The 23938-nt window shown below is 40.4% G+C and overlaps 1 protein-coding gene across 5 annotated transcripts in view; it reads left to right on the top strand.

The window, feature by feature from the left end:
- The window catches only part of LOC138038339 (nephrocystin-1-like), a 27961-nt gene extending 4052 nt beyond the window's left edge, over nucleotides 1-23909 (top strand). The window contains exons 3-27 of one of the 5 annotated variants that reach the window (XM_068884148.1): nucleotides 380-440; nucleotides 1705-1779; nucleotides 3650-3711; nucleotides 7286-7375; nucleotides 8102-8198; nucleotides 8315-8409; nucleotides 9894-9963; nucleotides 10502-10571; nucleotides 11220-11259; nucleotides 11382-11427; nucleotides 13145-13229; nucleotides 13686-13777; nucleotides 14527-14602; nucleotides 15062-15120; nucleotides 15500-15574; nucleotides 16382-16445; nucleotides 16709-16746; nucleotides 17267-17349; nucleotides 18006-18082; nucleotides 20099-20192; nucleotides 20940-21052; nucleotides 22092-22165; nucleotides 22299-22346; nucleotides 22432-22548; nucleotides 22677-23909. In XM_068884148.1, coding sequence (XP_068740249.1) covers nucleotides 380-440; nucleotides 1705-1779; nucleotides 3650-3711; nucleotides 7286-7375; nucleotides 8102-8198; nucleotides 8315-8409; nucleotides 9894-9963; nucleotides 10502-10571; nucleotides 11220-11259; nucleotides 11382-11427; nucleotides 13145-13229; nucleotides 13686-13777; nucleotides 14527-14602; nucleotides 15062-15120; nucleotides 15500-15574; nucleotides 16382-16445; nucleotides 16709-16746; nucleotides 17267-17349; nucleotides 18006-18082; nucleotides 20099-20192; nucleotides 20940-21052; nucleotides 22092-22165; nucleotides 22299-22346; nucleotides 22432-22548; nucleotides 22677-22811 — 1936 coding nt within the window. In that variant the 3' untranslated portion in view covers nucleotides 22812-23909. Of the gene's footprint in view, nucleotides 1-379; nucleotides 441-1704; nucleotides 1780-2226; nucleotides 2660-2754; nucleotides 2974-3649; nucleotides 3712-7285; nucleotides 7376-8101; nucleotides 8199-8314; nucleotides 8410-9893; nucleotides 9964-10501; nucleotides 10572-11219; nucleotides 11260-11381; nucleotides 11428-13144; nucleotides 13230-13685; nucleotides 13778-14526; nucleotides 14603-15061; nucleotides 15121-15499; nucleotides 15575-16381; nucleotides 16446-16708; nucleotides 16747-17266; nucleotides 17350-18005; nucleotides 18083-20098; nucleotides 20193-20939; nucleotides 21053-22091; nucleotides 22166-22298; nucleotides 22347-22431; nucleotides 22549-22676 lie in introns of those variants that run through there. The other 4 variants (XM_068884149.1, XM_068884152.1, XM_068884150.1 and 1 more) reach the window with 4 other exon arrangements.
- Nucleotides 23910-23938: the final 29 nt, after the last annotated feature.

The raw sequence follows: 23938 nt of genomic DNA, 5'->3' as shown, positions 1-23938 counted from the left end.
AAAGCACGATTCAGTGCCCAAAACAACTGCACGACCTCACACAGCAAGTATGCGTCATCTGACGCTTGGCGAAAACCCCGGATGGCAAATAGGCACACAGGATCCGCGATCACCGCTGACTGGCATTGGCTTGATTTTAACTTACCCTAATTGACATTAGCCTCATAATTATTGCCATGTAAAGGACCAAGTATGTTTCAAACCTGCTGTATCTCTTTTTTTCTTCTATGGGATTTGAACACTGAATGAATGCTACTTGGATCAACAAAAGACATATTCATTACTTTAGGCTACATTGGAACATGCCCTGACAATAAATTAATAAGTTTACTCTACATAAATATTTTAAATTCAATTATTTTCAATCTTCTTCCCTTAGTTGTGATAAATTGAAGGCAGAAATTGAGTCAATTTCAAGTGAACTGTCTGGTCTTCTCAGGGTATGAAGTCTTGCTATTAAGACATGTGTTGATCCATCATTTAAATGCTAAGTTATTAATGTTCAGGCCCCAGTTGTTCAAAGGTGGATAATACTATCCACTTGTTAAATCACTATGCATTGGATCTATAGTGCAGTTGGTTTCAATATGACTTATCCAATGGATAATGTTTTATCCAGCGGATAGTGCTATCTATCTTTTGAACAACTGTGGCCTGACTATTATTATAAACCTACCTTGTACAAAATTAATGGTGGAAGCATTTTACCCTTTAACTGATTATTTTTTAAAGAGCCACATGGGCCGTGAATTGTGAGGGGAGAGGGGAGAGGGGAGAGGGGAGAGGTTTCGGAGAAAACAACACCGTAGGAGAAAAGTGAAGGGGGGGGGGGGGGGGGGTCTCCCCAAGCCCCTGAGAGATAATTTTTTTTTTAAATGCCCTTTAACCGGATTATTTTTTAAAGAGACACATGGGCCTTGAATTGTGAGAGGAGAGAGGAGAGGTTTCGGAGAAAACAACACTGTAGGAGAAAAGTGAAGGGGGGGGGGGGGGGGGGGCTCTATCCGAGGCCCCTGAGAGATAATGCCAAAAGGGGTTCAATATTATGACGACCTACAGATTTTGGTCATTCAGGATTAACACCAACCCTATGTCAAACATTTTGACCATGAATTGGTCTCTTTCATTTCAACTTTGCAACACTTCCAAGGTCTCAGACAAAAAGCACAGTTGTCCAGTGATGGACTGCTTAATAGTGTGTAGCTGTAATGCACTGCCTTGTAGATCGAGCCGGTTTATGACCGAATAATAATAATTATCTCCCTAATCAAGTTAGATCTAAAAATGTTACTAATAGGAAATTAAAATCACGGACAGTCTGCAAGAAAAGTTTTTTTTGTTTTTTTGTTTTGTTTAATAAATTACAAAGTTACAGTTACAGCGGTACTTCTTCTTCTTGTTCTTCTTCTTCTTGTTCTTCTTCTTCTTGCTCTTCTTCTTCTTCTTGCTCTTCTTCTTCTTCTTCTTCTTCTTCTTCTTCTTCTTCTTCTTCTTCTTCTTCTTCTTCTTCTTCTTCTTCTTCTTCTTCTTCACTAATAAACTACTCAACACTTCTTCAGAGGTATAGTACCAGAGCATAGAGCCCACTTCGTATTAAAATAATCCATGGTGCCTGTTTTGCTTTTATATTAATAGTTGAATTTTCTTAGTATTTTCTCTGGTACATATTTTTCCTCATTTTTGAACACTGTCCTTTTTTATCAGACGGATCAGGAAGCATCTGTAGAAGAATTCAATGAACAGAAAAGCAAAGCAAAGCAAAAGCTTGCTAGTTTAAAGGTAAACAGGTTTTTATCCAATTGACTCCTGGGAGTAAAATTTAACAGATTTTACTCTAACGCCAGACGATTTTACTCGTAAACTGGGGGCGTCTTGGAGTGCCTGAGGAGCGAAAAGACCGATTTGGCTTACTCAATGTTGTACCCAATTCAGTTCTCTTGGGGTTAAGATTATTTGTGCATTGCATTTGCACGATAATGTAGCATTCATATTTAAATGATATAGTTGTAATACCTGCAACAAAACGTTTTAGTCCTAAACGGTCTGAACTGGATACAACATCGAGTTAACCGAATTGGTCTGTGGTTTATTTCCTAAATATGAAGTAAATGGCCCTGAAAACGATGGAAACACCTTTATTTTGAAAACATACCAACTATTTGTCTGACAAGTAGTTCCTTTTTTGAAGAAAATTTGTTTTATACTGGTAAGTGCAGTCCTTTCAGGAGTGGAACCGACTGCTCAGATTTCCTAGCTGAAAGTCTGGTGATCCGAAAATTATAGGGATCAAAACTTACCTTTTCGAAATTTTCAGCCAGAAAAAAGGCTCCCGAAAATTCTAGGTGACCTTTTTAGGGTAAAAATCCGTTAAAATGGGCAATTATACCATTTTTTAGATGTTCGAAAATCCTGGGACAGGCAGGCAAGCAAGAAAATTTACAACAAATGTTCCGAAAATTCTAGATCTCAAATCGTCTTCCGAACAAATATTTTCCAAAAATTGACGTTGGGTGCCCCTGAATTAACCTTTGATCACTAGTTCAAATGTCTTGGCCGAAGATATTAACAACGAGTGAATGCTCTTGTGTACGATTTCTGTTTCTGTACTCGTATTGTGGGAATCAGTCCTCAGACAGCTGTTCATTTGACTCATAAAACGGTTAGTTGCATTTACATAGAGAGTATGTTAATTGTCATGCATTTATTCTGCTATTGAACTTGTCAACGACTCAATTTGCATTTTAAGGATCACAGAATTTCTAGTGGCGCAAAAAAAAGGAAAGGAAAAAAAAGGAAGGAAGTGACGCCATGAAGTTCAGAACTAACTTTCGCGGTAAAAAGGTTTCAAATAAGTGATCCCGAAAAAAAGATGTGAAAATTGGTGGGTTTTGTTGCGATATCTCGGCTGATCCTGCATCCCCATTTACACCGGATTATCGGATTATGCAAAAGTCGTTATTTCACGCATACGAGGTTTGTAAAATATGATAGTTGACTGATGCATGTATATACGTATTAAACGATCGTTTTAAAAGATGAATATGAAATTTTAAATGACGAATGGAAATTTTCTCTTGCCATGCAAGGGTACGTTTCTGCAATTGTTCACCAGTTTCACTAAATATATTTTCGTTTTCGTCTGACTGCATGAAACACCATATACCCAGCAAAGATTATGTGGTAATTTTCAAATGAACACGTCCGCTTTTTCACGGAATTGTGGTCATGATCAATTATTTATTAAATTTTGCGAAAATCAGTCAACAACGAAATCGACCAAAGTCTTGTAGTTTTGTGTTTTCTGTTAATTTTGTGAGAGAAATTCTGAAAATAAGACGATCATATGCCTGATATTGTGTCCCTTCTGTTTTGTTTCGTTGTTTACATTCACTTGTGTTACCACAGGTGAATGTGAGCGATTTGCCTTTCATTAACGTCATTGATTGAAAGATGTTTGGCCTTATACAATTATAATGCTAGCAATGACGTCCGTGCCTAAACATGTTTTCAAATATATTTTGATAAAGGATTGATAATTACTTCATAAACTAGCATTGTCCCGAACATGGTAAGAAGCTGACACGAAACCATCCTCACGGAGACAACTACATTTAAGTTCAGTTTCTGGGAAATATTTTTTTTTGGACAGAGCCAACTCGATCGAATTTCCGAGCAGTTGGAGCCTGATGAAGTTGAAGAGGATTATTTCAGGTAAGGTCAAACTTATGGATACTACGTAGAAACCACACGTATGTCAAGAACTTTCGTTTCCAGGAGACATCAGCGATTAACAGTTCCGTTTTATTGTTGCATTTTGACCTTATTCATAAATGGCGGTCAATTTATAATTCTTTTGTCCAAGTGCAAATTAGCCTCGACCAAGTCTCGATGCCATACAGTAATTTGAAAATATTTCTTGCTCTAAAATGAGGTTTGGTAGGCTAAGAACATTAAAACAGGCGCCATTTATGAGTAAGGTCTATTGATCGCTTGTTTCATCGATTAAACTTGTTCAATGTAGAGAGAACCTCTGTAACAGAAATGCTTTTGCGAATTCTTTTGGTTGGCACGCTGAATTAAACGCAATTTGCGGTGAAGAGCCCTTTCTCTACGGAAACCGATACGCTTCAGCGTATCCTCAGACCTCCCCTGTGTGGATCGGATGGCACTGTCGTCGCGGAGCCATAGTGCGGGTTGTATCCTGGGACTAGGATCCGCAGTTGGCGTTATGGTGGCAAAAAAAAATTGGCGAGGGAAGCGAGCACTCGCCAATTTTTTTTTCGCCACGCTCCTTTTCGCTCCATAACCCGAACTGCGTAGCGTGTTCCCAGATTATGCGGGTTGCAGTGCGAGAACGCCTTTCTTTCTTTATCGATCAGTTGGAGGTTTTTCCCAATACGGACCGACCAAGGCCGGTGAATAACATTATTTACATCCTCATTTTGCGCTCTGCCATAGCCTTCAAAAGAATCAGATCAGCTTACTTTGGTTCCCAAACGATCCTGCGATTTCCAAGTCCCTTTCAGGGAAATATCCAGTGTTCTGTTCCGGCATGAAAAAGAAGTCTCAGGTTATAAAGCCTCGCACGAGTGCACATGGGGAGGAGTGCGAATCAACTTACATATATACTTACTTGACGATTCCTCCGTAGATGCTTTTTAGGGCCATTGAAACGAACAGAAAGCTAGTTGACTATTTGCGTAGCGGAGAAGCTGAACCAGGGACCACTAACATCAAATTCAACGAGTGGTCAGAACGGGTCTTGATCCCGTCGGGATCTCCGGATCGCAAGGCCAGCGACTGTTAGCTTTTGATGACAGGAGGAAACCGAAGTACCGGGGAAAAAAGCCTCTTGGAGTCGAGTAAAAAACCAACAAATTTAGCCCCCATTTGGTGTCTCGTCTACATCTACATCTATATATTCCAGCGCTCGGCAAATTCCCTTTTTTGGGCCCACACAAGGACAGAGAAAAACTCTGACCAGGGTGGGAATTGAACCAACGACCTTCGGGTTAGATCACCGCCGCTCTACCGACTGAGCTACAAGGTCAGACGGGAGCAGGCCGTGGGAACTGAAGGTGTTAAAGTCACGGCAATTAACATTACAAGTACAAGGATGGATTATACGTTTTTGCAAACGTTGTCCGTGTAGCACTTATATATGAACAGACTTAAATGATTAGAGTGTATATAATGTGAAGTGCTAAGTTTCCACCCCATAAAAACCATCACTACTAGATCATCAGAAAATAGCAATTCCCATGGGACACCTTGTCTGAAGCCTTCACTTATTATTCACTTCGAACAGGAACGGACTCCCAGCTGAGCCTTGATGCAGCCCGACCTTTTGATGTCAAAGGGCTCTGTCTGTCCATGCACAGTCCTGACGCTCTCACCAACCTGACTAGACTCTCTGGCACATTTCTCTTTCTCAGACACCAGTAAAGTAGCTCCCGTGGCACTCTAACGTACACCTTTTCGAGGTCAACGAAGGTGAAGTACAGATCCCTCTTCTTCTCCGTGAATTTCTCCTGTACTTGCTTGACTATAATACTGCGTCGATTCTTCCTTTTCTCGTGCTGAACCCAAACTGCATTCTGTCAATGTTGATTATCTTTCGTAGCCTCTGATCTAATATACGCTTCATAACCTTCAGTAGTGGCTATAGTAGCGTAATTCCCCGGTAGTTACCACAATCCATTGGGTCGCCCTTCTTTTTATATATCGGCACTGTTTCACTGTTCTCCCATTCAGACGGTATGCTCTCCTCTACCATATCGCCTCCAACAGCTCGGTAATCATTTCGTTCCCCAATTCTTTCAGGACCTTGATAAGGTCAACACTCACCCCTGAACACCCCCTGCAGCTTTCCCCTTCTTCATCTTCTCAACTGCCTTCTTCACTTCTTCCCCATGCCACCTTGGTTATCGGTCCTTCAACAGCTGCTGACTTGAGTCAGAAGATCCCTTTTGTTCTCAACATTCAGTAGGGTGCAGAAGTATTCTCTCCATCTGTCTTTGATGTTTTCTCCTGCTGGTTCTTTATCACTGATATTTCACCCACGTCCTCTCTTGCTAACATCCTTTGCTTTGCTATTCTATATACTGCTGCCCCTGCATCCCTAGTGTCCAGATTGTTGTGGAATTCATTTCCTGCATCCCATCTGGCTTTGGCACTGCTTCCTTCGCCTCTTTTTTCGCAACTCGGTACGCATTCTTTTTCTGTTTCTTTTGTTCCTCGAGTTCATGCCCGGTAGTTTGCCACTCCTTGTAGGCACTTTTCTTGGCTTTGATTTTATCTTGAACCTCATTACTCCACCACCACGTCTCCTTCTTTTCACCTCTCCCGCTTGTAGTTTTCCGACACAACTCTTCTGCTGCCTTATATAAGAACAGCCTCTTTGATGTTTTCCCACTTATCATGTACTGAACCGGTATGAGCAGTATACTGGTTTTCCACCTTCTCCCGAAAGGCCTGCTTGTTCTCCGTTTTTTTTTTTTTCTTGCGACACTCTTTCCCCCTTAATGTTTGAAATCCTTGCAGACCAAGCGATTTTGTGTAACGACTTCCTCTCCGACTTCCTCTCCTACAAAGGGAGGCAGGGGTTTTTCTGGCCGGATGCTCTTCCTGATACCAACAGCATTAGTTGAACCTTGAAGGGGGCGTATCCCCAGCGTCATTGTGAGTGCCGCCGTTGCTTAGCAAATTCCAACTCGTTCGCCGACACTGCACATCTGCCTTGTTGCTGACCAAGGTTTCACCTGTAACCCTAGGCAGGGTGGCATCCGGGTGCTATGCCTTGCCAAAGGGCAACCCGTGTTTGGTCCGGGACAGCTTATTTGAATATTCGCTGCTAACCTCTATATCTGGAGGTCTTTCCCCTATCCGCCACATGGGGACCTGGGGAGTTGGAGTTCTCTCTCCCCTCCTTCGGTGCCCTCCTTTCAGTGCCAACGAAAAAGTGAAATCGCGGCTCTTTGGGAAAGGAAATCTCGAACATGCTCGTTAGTCGGGCTTCAGTTTTTATCCGAGTTGTTGAACCAGCCCTCGGCTCCCTCACACACTTATTGTTTTCCTTTTCAACTGTGGATTTGGTGGTGAGGCGAAATTTCGTATGCCAGGCCTGCCCGGTAAAAAAGCTCATAGGAAAAGGCCCTACAAAGCATTGTATCGATCTAGATCTAGACCCTTTCCTGCTTTTTCTTTAGGAGAGCATCGCATGTTTGTGGAATAGCTCAATTAAAGTACTGTAAACGCATGATTGCGTGCTTTGTAAAATTCACAGAAAGATGAGGGCAGGGGAAGTCGGAGCCTCCAACAGCGATATATTGACGGATAAAGCTGATGACGACGCTGATGCGCGTTTACCGGAGAGGTGCGTTTCGTTTTTCCTTTATAAACTCGATCGCATAATCGTACGTGGGAAACTAATTAAGCTTTCTTATCTCTGTGTCTATTTTCCAGCACTCGACCGGCAAATTCCTCTTGATTTGCGGCTTATGTTGCCAACGCGTCTTTCCTGCTCCATTCATAGCTGTTTCATTCAGCTTACGTGGTCTCGTGCATAATTCTGTTTTGATATATCACAACAATGCGGTCACATTTGTTGTAGAATGTTGCTCAAATCCCAACACCGTGAATTCCGTGTCCTACCGTTTTGCAAATGGTTTATGAGATCTTTCCCTCAGAATTTTATGACCCAGGGTTGTACGACAGGACCTACAGCTTATAGTCCTTATCAGAGAAAACTTGGAAGTCTAAGTCTAGACCGAATGCAACTGAAAAGGCGGCCAGTAACGATTTGTTTTCTAACGTGAACTAGACCTACTTAGCCTTGTTGCCTTGTGGGGTTGATTAGTACTAAGATAAAAGAACGATATATTTGCTAGATGTCTTTTTTGCATTCGGTCTATTTCTAGATGTAATTACAAAGGCAGTACTTTCTCTTCAGTTATTTTAGACCCAGAGTGTCTGTCCGCCTGAGATTCCACCGCTGCTTTTGCTTGAGATTGTTACTTTCAGCTAAACACGGGATTATAAGCCGTATCACTTAATGATACGCTCACCTGTCTATTTCACCTTTATCTTTTACAATGGCCAGCGGAGAAGAAGAAGAAGAAGAAGAAGAGGAAACAGACGACGATGAGGATGAGCAAGACGAGGACAACGACGAGGAGAACACAGCAAGTGTAGTTGTGGTGCGTTATAAGTTTTTACTCTTTGTTTTTGAACTTGGTATCTAGTCATGTCCAAAAGAAAATCTAACAGCTAATCACCTGTTTGATTGGTCTGTCTGTTCGTTTTATTTGCTTAGGTTCGTAAAGTGAAAGCTCTGAGCGATTTTATTGGTGAACAAGATGGCGATCTCAGCTTCAAGAAGGGCGAGATTCTAACAGTTATCAAAACGACGTAGGTATTCACGACTTTGGGACTCAACAGTGGTAAAGTCGATTTTCTTTCTTGATTAAGCCCAGATGAAAACTGCTTTCTAGGATATAATCAATGCCGAAAACGAATAGACCAGTCGTGAGTTTATTTCAGTTTCGTGATGCTGTGAGAATCAATTTATATTTCTACAAAATGTAAAACTACAATCCTCGCCGAAAAATTACATTAGGACGGTTTCACATCAGCCTGGAACCAAACACTTTAAATCTTTCACCTCTGCAGTAGAGGTGAAAGGGGGGAAAATACCAACACGATCTCTTCCTCAAATAAAGGATTATCCTTCATTGTCAGTTTGTCTTAATTGAAGTCTTATCCTCCATTTTGATCACTCTGTTCCAGGACTTGTGGTAGCAAATTTAAAAAGAAAAATTAAAAGCAGCCCCTGGACAGGATTATTTACCCATACTAATTAGTATATATATATATAAAATCATTGTTGAATAATGGTTAAGTCTGAAGCTTGATTTTAAAATGGTTATCTTTCTCTTGAAGTTTGGTAACCGACATTTTTCACTGTGTAAGCTTGCTTCTTAGCGGGTGTTAATACGCATTTACAGCGGCCCTTTTTTGGAAGAAAAAAGTTATTGACATTAATAAAAAATGACATCCTCGCAGTTAGTGATGTGGTAGTTTAGTGGTTAAGTGAAGGGGTTATTAATCACACGTTCCTAGGTTCGAGTCCTGCGAGTCCAGAAATCGGGGTTCGGCTTTTAAAAGAAATATGTTCATTTCCCATGAGCCCTATCAAGCTTTCAGTGTCCAAAATGAACGATAATACTTCACTTGGAAGAAAGTGACAATTAACAATAATCCTTCAATTGAAGGAGAGACTTGGTTGGAAAATACATCAGCAAGCGAAGCTATCTAAGGGGAGAATTGAGTAGGCCATTTCCGACTTCATGTCTGCCTCCAACCTCGTCCCCAGGGCGCTTTTCCCTGGCTTTGGGAAAAGCGCCCGGGGGACGAGGTTGGTCTGCCTCCCCTTCAAAGCGAGTCTAAGTGCGAAGTTTGTCTTATGAAAATTAGTTTTTATTCATATGTAAAGTAGAACTAATTACCATGATCACAAAAACCTCGCACTTAGACTCGCTTTGAAGAGGAGGCAGACATGAACTCGGAAATGGCCTATTTCCTGCAGCGGAGAATGGAGAGTTTTGCTGGCGTTTTCATATGGCGCTTTTCCTCACGCGTGGCATCGGCGCCGAATATTCAACATGTTGAATAATCTTTGGCACGAGTGAACATTTTCTCCAAGTTTAGCTAACTTTGTGCGTATGAAAAGCTATTTCCTTACCATCTTACACCAAAACGCATGCGTCAGGGTCCTCGCAATTCAGCTCACAAACAATATTTGCACGCGCTCCTTGTGTTTGCCGTACCTCCGAATGCAGACCAATACAGTATTGTGCGAGTATCTAATGAATTGTCGTCGATTCATCATTAAGGGAAGATGGCTGGTGGGATGCCGAAAATGCAGCAGGAAAACAAGGGGTTGTACCGAAGACGCTTCTTGAGGTATTTTAAATAATGTAATTAAGAGTGGATAGCAATTGTTGTCCTCAAACGAACTAGAAACCAACTAATGCACTTATCGATGATTCCTCGAGCATAGCAGGAAAAAGACTAGTGACTAGTTCATGTGACGTCATCGCCGCCATGTTGGTGGACGAAAGCAAAAGATTTAGCTTCATTTTGTTAGTCCACCAGAATTTGAACAATACTTCATTGTTATTTGTGTCCTAACCGTCTCTTAGTACTTCGGCGGATGCTTTACCGCTGGGCTGTTGAATTTCTGGGAGATTAGCCAATAAACAAGGGTTCTGTATATTGCAATTACTGGGACAGAAGTATTACAAGGTACAAGGCCTTGTAATAAAGGAAATTGTTACAAAGTTTTGTTGCCGTCAAGTCCTTTGACTCTTGTATCTGCCTTTTTCTGTCCCACGTTTCTTGTCAAGAAGACCGAGGCTGATCTTAGTATTTTATTGAGACATGGATGACTAAAGAAATCTAAGTGGTGTGTAACAGGTTTTGAGGTTCTGGTTTTTATTAGATAATCCCAGAAGAGGAGCCGGCTCCTCCCTCACAAGAACCAGGAGAGGAATCAAACGAAATTAAGAGAGGTAACATATTAGAGTAGAAGGATTGAACTCTATTCTAAGCAACCAGCGAAGATTAGTTTCCATAAACAATGATGCAAAACAGACTCAGAAATCCAATGTTAACACTCACTTTCATGCCAAACCTTCTTTTGTTGTATAACTTGGTTAGAATAAATGAAGAGATGATTTTTCCCTATGCCAAACTTAAGGATACTCGGAATAAATTCGAGTGCTCCTGGGTCAGAATAGCATAGTTACGCGCACGCGCATTGGTTTTTTCAATCGAGTGTGCGTGTTCAGTACGGAAAAGTTGCAAAACGCCTAGTAAATACTGAAAGAGACGGAATAACTTTAAACCGGAGGATATAACGGTGATTTGTCCATCACAGAACTTTAAATTTCGTCATTTTACATCGTTATCCAGAACGAAAATGCTTTTTTATGCTCCTTTAGTCATTAAATCCACTGTTTTTACCGCTCTCTATTCCCTCTCCTCTGTTGTTGCATAAGATTTCAAATGTTGTATTTGGAAGACGTCAATCATGATTTTAATTTTTCAGCTCCTTACAAGCAAGCGTGTAACACGAACATGAAGTCAGCCGGGCTCCACATGTAGGAAAGACTTTGTGAAGTATCGCTTGTAATGGGCCTTTATCTGTTTAATTGCAGAGATGAAAGATGAAGTTCCAGAGTTGACAGAAAGGAGAAGGTGTGAATAAATTAGACATAACATTCTCGGTTCAGTTATAATGGTCAGTTTCAGTAATCGCTTAAGTACTCTGTTTCTAACTACCTTCCTGCCTGTTTTTTTTCTCTTTCGTGTTTATTTAGTGGATTAGAACTGTGGAAAACTCTGCAAAAAGAAGGCAGTCAAGAGGTACATGTGTCGCTACATTTCTTTGTCCGTTTCCACAGTTCACGCTCGCGCGCGCGCGGTAGTGTGAAGCACACGCGAGTTAGCGCCCATTGTGACGTGTACTTTTTTGTGATTCGTTTTGACAGCCTTAACGCAACCTTTAACGTATTAACTTCAGTTTTTGTCGGGGCAGTTTATGAAGCTTTATTTGTCGATAATGGCATACTGTTTGTCTCTTGGTATACCGGATAAGGTATCTGTTTTTTTTATCTATGTTATACATGTTATCTAAGATCTCTCCAAATATCGAAGCGTCAAGTTAATTATTTCCCAAACAGTATCAGCTAGTAGGAGTTTTAAACGTTTTTTTCGGAGACGTTATCGCTGAACCTCGCGGTTTTAGAATTTTCGGTTTTGATTCGTGTTTTCTTGTTTAAGCTATTAGGCCTTTAATATTTGATCGGAATATATGAATTTGTAAACTCTTTATGCATTTACTTATCTTGTTTTCGGATGGCCTAGATCGAACCCTTTATATTTGGAGATGTGTTTGGTTTTAATTATGCAAATTTGAATTGCGTTTTTCCCTCAACACTAAGCTTTAAAATGGAAAACGAATTTAGGTTTCGTTCATTTAAAAGTTGCCATTCTGGTTTTACTGAACCTTTTACTAACGGTTAAATTTTCCTGAAATTAACGCAGAAAAATGATTTGGCTAAATTTCGTTTTAAAATGCCTTTCTCCACGGCTCTTTTTTCCTTTGATTGACAGACAGTTTAACGTGAAAACGATTTGCATTTTTCTGACGTAGTGAAAGAGAAGGAAAATAGATCTTTTCACGGTGTGACTTTTTTGTTCAGATTGCTTTTTACCTGGAAACAACACTAAGACAGTACTTTGACTCCACTTTGTCCGTAAAAGGGTCACATCTCACACTGGTGTAGTCCTACCTCTTTAAGAGGTTTGTATTGCATTGAAAGAAAAATATATTCAATTCTTATTCAGCCAAAGAACAATTTTTTGAAATACTAGATTCATGAAATAATCGACAGAATTATTCTTTAACCTGAAACTGATGGAAACTTGGGCATACATTTTCGAAGAAAAATTCCCAGTTTGAGCTTCCATTACTATTTTAGATCTTTTACCGCTGAGGTTCAGAAAGCCATTAAATTAAATTCAAGTGACAGTCGTCGGATTGAACCAATGTTGGCAACTGAGCAAATAATTCGCTATGCTTAATGCAATTCCGTTTCTTTGTAGGTTCGAAAATTATCGGTAGCGCATCACTTTATAGAAATTTGCAAGCAAATTTTCACACTTGCCACGCTTTGTTGATAAAATGAAGGCATTGCGGTTGTGAAACCATGACCGGTGTTCTCTCTCTAAACTGTCCTTCATTATGTATCTTTTTTGCGAAAAAGGTTAAAACCTGAAAGTTAAAACTAAAAGGTTTTAATTTTCATTCTTTGCCAGTTGCATTTAATTGTGAAGTAATTTAGTATTCCACTTTAATACGTTGGTTTTAAATATTTTTAGCTCATCAACGTGCGATGAAAAGCCCTAAGAGTTCGTTTTAATACAAGCCTCGCCTTATGGTTTCTTTTCGCTTCCTTGACTGTTGACCATTTTTTTGTTATCTACACATAACCTTTTTATTGTAACTGTTGTAAAATTTGGTAGCAAATTAAAAAGGCTGTTTTGTTTTCAAGCCAACCTCTGTTTCTGCGTTTTACAGACCAGCGCCACCGATGTACTGAAAGCCATGGGTGCAATGCCCAGCGGTTTCCGCTCAACTACCCTTGGAAGACTGGCGAAGCAAGGCATGTAACGGCTGCTTCTTATTTTTTATTCCTTCATGCCCTCTCATCCCATCTTTCAGGGAGAGTATTGAGAGAGTATGTTTTAATGAAAGATATACAAATTTCATGCATTGGAACTGCCGGCATCCAACGGTTTCCTGAGCGAAAGATCATTGCAGTTTTTAGGAAAACGTAAGTATTTTTAAAGTGTGTCGTCGACTGGCAGTTAGAACTCACAAGGTCGTCATGATAACCTTCGCTCGTTTGCCGCTCACACAAAGACAGTCACATCGAATATATACGAACTGATACAGTCCAGCAAACAACTGTATATACAGTCTGTTTGAGTCGGTCCATATAATTAAATTTGTAAGGAATACAGCTTTTATTTATGCTCGAGATCTTGTGCTAGATTAACTTTTGCTAATTCCGTTTTGTCGGACATAGTTTTTCATGATTTTGTTTATTCTGTTTCAGAACAATTCCAAACCAGTTTTTGGGTGATGCCAAAATTAAGCAGGTCGAATGTTGCGTTTAGAGACATTACATGGGACCCAGTAACTAAACAGGTATCTTTCTTGATCGAATGCCTTTTTCGCGAAAAGCCTTCATTCTGATTCGGGATGGTCAAGCGCACAATTTGCTTTCGATACTTAATTAAAATCCGTTCTATGTTGACAAATTGATTGCTTAAATACGCTAAACTATATTACTCGATTCGGATTGGTTTAGAGCAGTTCAGTTTTATCCCAAATTATACCCGGGGGCCCTATCGCGAAAGCTCCTCCGGTTTATGCGCCAGAAAAGCCATTCACGAAACTGCAATCCCCTTTTTTTGATAAACTGGTCTTTTTATAACATGTTTTCAAGATAGCCGAAAACAGAATGATCGTGGAGTTTGATGTCTGAAATCTCTCAGTTCTCAAGATACAAAGGAATTTTTGATTCCCGACTTTCGAGAAGCGGGCCCTGGCAGAGTAACCATGTAACCACGTGGGTACGACCAAGAAAACGGCCGACAATGGGCAGTTTACACGAAAACGATGTGACAAATCATAGAACAAGCCAAGTTAATGGAACTGGATGAATTTGTGCGCAAATTAATAAACAAATGTTAGCTCGAGAAGGAGATCGAGAGACTTTTGTGGAGCGTATTTTAAATAAAAATTCCACTGTACCCTGGTCCGATTCGGAATTGATGGTCCGGTTTCCATTCAGGATAGAGAGAATTTAAAACATTCAAACTGTGTTTAATTAGTTGGGACCTTCTCTGTCGAAACTTTCATCCGAACAAGAGTTTCTTGTTTTATCTTTGTAGTTACGGCCGAGACTGTCAAAGACAAACCGAGTTTTTCAGATCGTGAGCGCAAAAATGATACCTTTTCCAGGAACAGGTACGGCCATCACTGATGACTTTTGCGTCTTTTTAATATTTATTTTTTGCCAACCAAGATGAAATAATGTCATAAATAGAAACATACTTCCAAAACCTTTCTGAAGACCTTCATGAGACACATAGTTTAAAATTATTGCGCTATTTTTGAAATGTAGCTCTAAATGCTAGTTTTTAGTTAATGACTAAAGAGGGGTCGAAATTTCGACACATTTGCCATATATTTCTATTCTGTTTAAAGTAAAAAACCCTTTCTGTTAGAGCATTTTCGCATTTGTCTTATTTGAAACACAGAGTTGTTTGTAAATTAGCCGTCCTCCATTTCTGACGCCGTGTATTTAGCAGCTTTTGTCCCTTTTGTATCTGACCCGAAGGACGAATGTTGAAAGGAGAAAGATGCGCGGTAAAACACTGTCTCATCTTCGTCTAGTTGAAGTAACAATCAGACTTCGTTTTTCAGGAATCGAAATTGTTAGCCGCCATGTAAGGATCGTTATATGGGATAGCGCCAACAAACAGGTAATTCCGATTCAAATTTGGACAAGAATTAGAGTTAAACATCCTAATATTATGTGGAATGACCAAAGAAAGTTGATTTGATCGATGTCGCTTTAATCGATTGCCTCACAACTGGCTATAACGGGCAAAAAATTGACCTTTGCAACTTACAAAGACAATCAAATTGGGTAATCCTGACGCAGTGCAAAGCTAACCGCGGGAAAGCGTAGGCGAGCAAGTCACAATTTTTATATTTATCCTGTGACTGGTAAGGAACGTTCTCGCGGTTTTTTTGTGCCAATCGCTAGTCCTGGAAATGTAAAACCAATGCAATCGTAAATGGAAAGTCGACCTTTATTTAAAACCGTTGTTCATTATGGTATGTGATTTATTATTCCAGCCTCTCAGCAATGTGCACTCGATTCGTGCCATGACAACCGATAAAGATCCAATGACATGGAATTTCAACCCTAAGGTACCTCTCACGTTGTGGAATGTTCGTTATTTGATAAAATGTTTCTCAGGACAGCCACCAAACCACATCATTCCTTTTGATAGAACTCTTTAAACACGAAGTAAGAGGTGTAGCTTTGCGCTCTGTTTTTCTTCAAATTCATTCAAGCACAATCGATAATTCAGTATGGCGATTAACAAACAGCAGAGCAAAGAACACAGAGAAGGGACTATTAAAAGATATTTCCAGGGCCGGAAGAGAGTTTCGGGATTTTAAAATAAGGACGGCAGACAAAAGCGCGTATAACTTATTACAGACACATTGCCGATGGGGGCGTTTTTCATCGCACCCAAATGTGCACAGCTCTGTATGCGAACACAGTTGATTAACCAATCATGAAAAAAAATGCCTCGCAATCAATTGTATTTTTTTTTTTTTTGCCCTTAAAGAATATTATCCTTGCTAGCTTCCCTTCTTTTTTCGAAAATTGTCACCCCTTGAGTTTTTAAAGAGTGCATGCTTTCCAGTCTTTTACGTAGAGCTCTATTCGCTCGTCACGTGACCGTTCGCAAATTTGCTTGTGAATTTGCTGGACATTTTCTACTCACAAGTCTTGGTCACTCACTTCCCCGATATCATGTAAAACACCCCCTTTATTGGATAAACGTTTTAGTAAAAAGATGAGACTTTTTGTAGATGAGGGCACTTTGTGATATTCATATGACCTCATCCGTCAAATTGATTGGGGAAAGAGGGTAGGAATTCAAAAGTGTGAATGGCTTTGGTAGTTTTTGGAGTGATTATCATAAGTTTTTTTTGTACTTTCAGTGCCCCTCCAGTGTGTTTGATTCAGAGTGCTTGGCTCGAATAAATTCTAATGATGATTCTCTTGGTGAGTAAACTCTGCTTTGGATACTCGTTCGTCCACTCAGTCTTCTGCGAAAGTTAATTCGATGTCTTGGAACGGGAAGGAACCTTATTTAAGTGTCTAGTCATTCTAGCGCTGGAGCACTAATTGGAGACACTGTGAACTGAAATTAACAATCAACGTAAATCAAGTCAAAAACAGTTAATGTTCTGAAAGTTTTCGCTTGGCCGGGATAGCTGCAGATACCGATGATTTGTGTAATTCTCTTCCTTTTATTCTTCTTTTAGTTATTTTGTTTGAATTAAACATGCTTTACAAAAGAACGGTGAGTATCGTTTTCACTACTACACTAGTGTGCGTGTAAAAGAACAGAGAACGTGGTGCTACAACGCCATGTATTACGTTTTTCAGTCTCATTTTCTTGGCATCTTACTCCTTGATCTCTAAGAGGAAAAGAAGTCTCCAAGCAACATTGGGATAGTAACACAATTTTTATTCAAATATGGGTAGCAATGCATCTATTACATAGAATAGAGCCTATATGCGCACAAATGATCATGAAACAACAATTGCCTTTTAACCATGATGGACATGAATGGACGAGCTTTGTTATATTCCCACCCAACGAATACGAGGTTACTGAGTGGTGCACGCGTCTATGAATTTTCAGCTAAGTTTTACCTCAAGGCCTTAATCAGTGGATACTGTTGCTACAGGACTCAAAAGGCCACTCAACAGGTCATTCAATAGCTAACAGCGTTCTACCCTCATCAGAGATCTCGAAACGACAGCGTAAAGTTGTATGTTTAAACTCCTTTGTTTATTCTTTTTTCCGTTTATTTTAGTCCACGGGCGAGAAAAGTGAGGTGGCCTGTGGCTGGTGTGTACTGAAGTTGTTCGAGGAAAATGGATCTCCTGTACCGAACAAGTAAGAACACCACTAGAATTCTTACTTATACCCGCCGAGTAAGGGCCCTTCTGCCTCTTAAGTTTGCGTCGGTTTTAAGCTTTCACCATCTTCGCGACATGGATGAAGGCAACGTGGCCGACATGGTGCAAGCCCCACGCACTGTTCTCAGAAAAGACTGGATCGAGCATCTATCGTTTCAGCACAACAAGATCGCGGCGGCCATGCATCTTGTTGAGACCACATTGAGACCTTAGCGTAAGAGTTTAAAGCCAGAGGAAATAACGTAGCAATGTTAAAAGAGTTTTTACCCATAACTTTACTGTCTGTTTGAAACTTTGGCGCGAAAGGGGCCCTAACAAGTGGCGATGCGGGCTTCACTTCCAATCTTTTCTGAGATCCACAAGCTTGTTTATTAGCGACCTTGAGATTATAGTACGAGAACGACTACGAGTAAAGAACGAAACTTTTCGAAATGCGCGTACTCAGAACTGAGAACTCGTACTGGTAGTCGTCCTCGAACCGAATGTCAATCTGAAGGTCGCTATTTACTCTTGGAATGCGCTAGTAAACAGCCAACTGGCCTGCCTCCGGATTTCAAAATTCTGAGATGTCATCAACTCAGCGATAGGTTTAAGCCGATCAAAAGTCATAAATTCTTGGTTTTCGTTTTTCAGGACATATGAAATTCCTCTCAATGGCGGAACTCCTTTTGATACCGGGGTGGACTTGGACCCATCCGTCAGTTTAAAGAGTAAATATTTTTATCCCAATTTACTGTCGTTGTTGATTTCTTATCTTCTTCATTTCGAATTTAAATTAAGAGATTAACACCATTTTTTTCTTCGTTGAACCAGTGATATTCTCGCCTGCAAGAAAGCTCTTACGTTGAAAATAGCGCGGTCGACATATAAGGGCTTGGTGACTAGTTTCGGAAGGAAGAAGAAAGCCCTTATATGTCGACCGCTCTCCATTTTCAACGAAAGAGCCTCAGGATAATGATATTAGGGACCTTAAGATCTACGACGGCGTCGTTGACGAAAACGTCACCTCAAAATAGAATTTTGCTCCAGTATAAGTCTCTCGCGATTCGATTATTGCATCTCGTTCACGTCGAACAATGTGGGCGAAGTATCCTAAAAATAAATTGGTACGAGCGGTTACAAAGTGAAACTAGAAAATGAAAGATTCTCTGTTACATGCTCACGTTGTCGTCAAAACCTAAAATTAGGTGATTTCACGTCGTCATCATGCAGAGAATCGCAAAAATATGAGCAAAAATCCGTGCCGCACGTGCAGCACGATTATTTATGTGCTTTTAACCAATGATATCATTGTTTTGTGGCGTTTTCGTCGACCTCGTCGTCGTAGCTCTTAAGCTCCCTATTCTTGCTTTGCAACGTTGACGTTGATGTAGCCGTCGTTGCTTATACCAAAAAACTTACTACTTATCAAGGACGACGACGACGGCTACGAGAACACCACAAAACGATAAATTTAAAGGGAACCTCCAATAAAACAGGAATATCTTTAAAATAGTTAACATAATGCTCTCAATCAAAATTGTTCGAACGTTTTACAATGAAAACGTTTGCATCCGCAATACATGAATTTCAAAAACGTTTGCCTTGATTTTTAAATTTCCCGGGCGCCGCCATCTTGAATAATTGTGCCGTGTCATGGTTGCCCTCTTGTTTTAAAACAAAAGCTCTTTGTGCAAATACAAAAGAGCAACCATAACACGTCACAATTATTCAAGATGGCGGCGCCCAGGAAATTTGAAAACCAAAACAAGCGTTTTTGAAATTCATTTATTTCGGATACAAACGATTCCATTAGAAAACGTTTGAACAATTTTGATTGTAAACATTATGTTTAATATTTTAAAGTTGTGTTCTTGTTTTAGTGGAGGTTTCCTTAAAAAAAACCAAAAAAGGCAATGGCTCTGCACGCCCCGCGCGTGCGTTTTGCATTTTGGTACATTTTCTTTTCGTTGTCGTCCTGACAACGACGCCAAATAATCAAATTAAGGTTTTATGGAGGAGGTGAGAGCCCATGCAACGATAAATAAATTGTCAAATCTCACTCCGAACATACTTACCGTTCATTCCAAGTTCATATACACTTCCCATGCCGAATGACTTGGAATAGACGCGAAATGATTTTAATAATCGGAAGTTATGTTTTTACAAAACGTTTTTATTGCCGTGGTCCGCGTTTTCTCTGCTTAAGTTCTCTTCTCCCTGTTTTGACCAACGGTCGAAACATCAGCTTTTCCATCTTCCGACGGCTGTCAATTGTACTTTTATATCAAGCCCGCTGACACCATCCAATCCTCGTGTTTCAAACATTTACCAACGCAGCACCACAGCTTGGTATAGCCTGAGTTTCAATAGCGAACCAAGCGCAAGTACAATCACAAGCATAAGCAGCTTATGCTAGTGAAAACGAGCGTTGACATAAGCATCAAAATCAACCACGTTATCCGCCATTTTTTTTTTAATTTTCAGACGCGTGGGATCTGGAACGAGTGTTTTAATTGGCCAGACGTAGCAAATGTCTTTGTGCTTATGTTGCGTTTCGTTTTCACATGACGCAAGTGAACGCAAGCACAAAGAAAAGGAAAAACTTTAATCCTTGTGCTTTTGCTTATGCTTGCGTCAACCCCGTTTTCACTGTGAGTTAAGCGCTCCTGTGCTTGCGCCGTCCCCAGTGAAAACCAGGCTTATCAGCTTGAATGTACGCTGCTGATTTGTTTCTCTGCTTTCAGTGAGTACCAGCCGCTTCCAACAGGTTGTTCGTACCAACCGACAGCCAAGGCTTACAGTAAAAATGATTTCATATCAAAGAAGAGAAATGTACGAGTGAGTAAAACAATTCCCTGTTTGTGTCACCTTTTAGCAACCTTCAGTTTTAAACTATTTATCCAGTCATTTCTTTACAAAGTCGGCTAAATGTGTGAACAAACGAAAATTGATGCCTCCATCTCGGGATGGTTCGTCACGTTATCTTCTCGGCCGCAAAGTAAAGATTGCTTTACAAGCCTCTTGACAGGAACCAACGAAAGCCTTGACACACGTGAAACTTAACACCAGGGCAGTTGTCGCATGATAGTTGATGCTCTTGATCCCGTTTGGCCAACACCTACCATGCTAGCTTGCGAGCAAACTCTTCGCGGGGTAAGCGAGGTGAAAGAGCAGAGCCAACTTACAGTCTGCGATCATGCAATATCTTCAAGTTAAACTCTGTCATCACCCACCATTCTCTTTAAAGACGCTTAATTTTCCTGATGATGGTCGATGACTCAGTTACTTCCCGCGTGATACTCAATGATAGTTTGTAAGTGACATTTCCATGTACGCAGTATCAGTATGGTCTGGTATACAAAGCTCAGCTAAACCATGGTCTACTATCATCAACTTGTTTGCTCATGAGAATTATAGTTGATCATGGTTAGTCGTCTAATAAAGAATTATGAACTATTTTCCACCGTTTCAGTAGGACGTTCGGGTGTTTCAAACCTCGGATAGAGACTTGTCTTTTAGATGAAATATTATCCAACTGGGATTGGAGGACACTGAATTGATTCATGTTCTGCTTGTTTTCTTCAGCATGTTGCCGGATACACTATTAACATGTCACGTGTACACTCAGTTTATATCCTTGTTTCGACAACTGCTGACCGAGGCGATCATGGACGAAGGCCGCGATTCCCAAGATGCTGGCAAGTTGTTTTAATAGGGATAGTTGAGCTGTTAAGGGAGAGCAACGACAACTGCAACTTGAAAGTATTTCTTCTTAAGTCGTATGCGATTCTTCTATCCTGTTAGCGTTGTATAATACTGCCTACCCATCCTATAGACCGTATTCATAAATGGCGGCTAAGTAATTATTCTTTTGTCTTTATGCTAATCATCCCAACTAGCCTCGTAAACACGAGCAATATCCAAAAGAATTTTTGTTCCAAAGTGAGGCTAGTTAGATTAATTTCTTGACCGCATTTATGAATACGGTCTATAACTGGATTGTAACCCATTGATTCCCAGGGGTTCCTCATTGACGAGTAAAATCGTCAGACGTTCAGACAGAGTCCAATACTAAGTCTGGCCGGTTTAGGCCGCTTTAGACGTCAAAGGGTTCATGTTAAGACAGAAAATTAATGGTTCATAGTTTTGTGCTCACGTTGTCATCAAAACCTAAAACTTGTTTTGCAGACTGAGTACGGCAAAGTAATGCAATAAAATGCGTGCCGCGTGTGCAGCACGATTATTTGTCCTCTCTTAACCAAATAAGTTCGTCTTTTAGTTAAGTTGCCATTGCCGTAGCCGTGTTCGTCATGCATTTAAACGACCAAATCTATTTTCATTTTCTTCTCTCAAGTCACCTTTGGATTGGCGTACTGCTGTACCAGCTAGTTTCGCTAGTCCTCGGAATGAATAATACGGCGCGTGCTTAGGGCCGACTTGATTGGCTTTAACAATTTCTACGTCCACTCAAAATATATTAGGGAGCATAAGCATGAGCATTTTTGAGACGCGGACGGCAACCGGAAGTCAGCCGTTTCCCCTTTTACCTTCTCGTCACACAACCACGTTTATATTGCTAAGTATATTTTCTCCATTAGAGATGATTAGTATAAACATCTGGGAGACACCACTGTCCTGGCACGCGAAATGTTCTCTTCCGGTTGCCGTCCGTATTATTTGCCCGCGAACTACTGATCCCAGCTCACTATTTTTTGGTGTTTTTGGCTCGTTTTCCAGGCTTTATCATGGACCCAATAATATCGACTTTTCCTAAAATCCTTTACACCACAGATGTAATGGATGCCTTAAAGGTAAGCACAGAGGAGGGGGAGTTAACCATCCCTTAGCGACAGCTACCAGTACCGCTATAAAATTCCTCAGAGGTTATTGCATGACTTTCATTGGCGACCTTGTTGTCTCAGTCGCTTTTTTTTTTATTTTCAGCGTTGTTGGGATGAGAAGAACAAACGAGATCTCAAACGATCTCAACGAGTAAGTCATTGTCATCGTTTTGTCATATCACTAAACTGTAACCTGATATTTCCAACTCTTTTTTTTTTTTTTTTTTTGCTCAAAGAGAGACGGCGCAGTGATGAGAAGATTCTTTAGGGAGGTTTACATGGACAGTGTATTTCCAATGTTAAATTCCGCTGAAATACCGCCGTACATCTGGGGGAACGACGATCGGGAAAAGGTGAGTCTTCGATATCGTTCCCAGGACTTTTCCTTCGCGAACGTCCTGGTAACAAAGTTTGTGAATCCGTTTGCATTGGACAAGATGTTTACAAGTTATTCATCGGCTGAATTTTTCCTTTGGTCTAGGAACGGCTGTCATGGATACTGGCTTATTGTGATAAACGAAATGCTGTGGACAATTTGCTAGCACCTAACAGGCTTTACAAACCATTCAATGTGGATCGATTCACTCTTGATTTATCCAAACTCGAAGCCACGTAGCATTGCCTGCGATGCAAGTTTCGTCAAAAGATGGAGGAACGTCAGGAGACCCAAGATTTGAAACGTGCACACAACCCTATTGACCTGCTTCAACTTGAAATTTTGGTGTTAGTGTGTTCGTCAAGCCATTTGGACTATTTGTGAAGAAAAGAAATGTTTCATTCTATTGCTGTACATAGATGTTCTAAAAATTATAGGTCTATTATGTCTTAATTAAAATGTTCCGGAGAATTCACCTCTTACCCAAAAAAGTAAGCATGCACTATTCCCTGCGCCATTGTCATTGTTTACAGTAATCCTCGGAGACTAAGGGGCTGATGATGAAGACAAGGGAAAAGACTAAATAGGCGAAAAAGGGGGATGTCTATTTTTGCCTGTTCTTGCATTTCTTTGGACTTTCCCTCTGCAACCTTTTCCGGTTCCATTCTTCTCTTCCTCACGCTCATCTCCGGAAAGATCGGTCGATGGACTGAAACACTATTTCTCGAGCCTCGACCTCTGTGAAGACCATTGTGTCGTTGAGTTTTTTTTAAATTTATATCCTTGCAACGGTCAGTTTTATTTTCAATTTTTTGACTAGTGAGCCACGCCTCAACAGATTTTGTCAACTTGTTTTATTACTTCGACCGGTTTCGTGTGATCACACAGACGTCATCACGGAGATTTGACAAGACGGCAAAAGGATTATTTTATATTTTATTTTATAGCTAATCTATACGGTAAAATCATACCAGAGATGCTCCTAGGGTCTTGGCCATTTGCCAAAAATCGGTGCTCTAACTCCGTTCTTACTTTTTTGCTTATCTTTCATTACGTTAAGATCCATGACTTCGTGATGAGGATCCTGTTGTGCACAGGTCACCCAACCAAAGAGGACCTTCTCATTCTACATATGTACAGTGTTTACCAAATAACAAATCAATTCAATAACTCGTTTGCTTAGAAGCAGTCCTCTTCTGATCGAAGAGTGCCATTACCAAGAACAATATCCACACAGTACAATGAATCATACCTAAAAAAAATCTTCAGTTCATTCAAGGCTTGGACAATTTCTTTGTTGTTTTGAATTTTCCCTGATTTCCCAGCCTAGAACAGCTTTCACACAAGCATACTCTATTCAACCTTGC

This window comes from Montipora capricornis, chromosome 2 (assembly GCF_036669925.1).
Source record: "Montipora capricornis isolate CH-2021 chromosome 2, ASM3666992v2, whole genome shotgun sequence".
Classification (NCBI taxonomy): Eukaryota; Metazoa; Cnidaria; class Anthozoa; order Scleractinia; family Acroporidae; genus Montipora; species Montipora capricornis.
The sequence above is the reverse complement of the archived record's forward strand: the minus strand, read 5'-3'. Positions and strand labels throughout refer to the sequence as shown.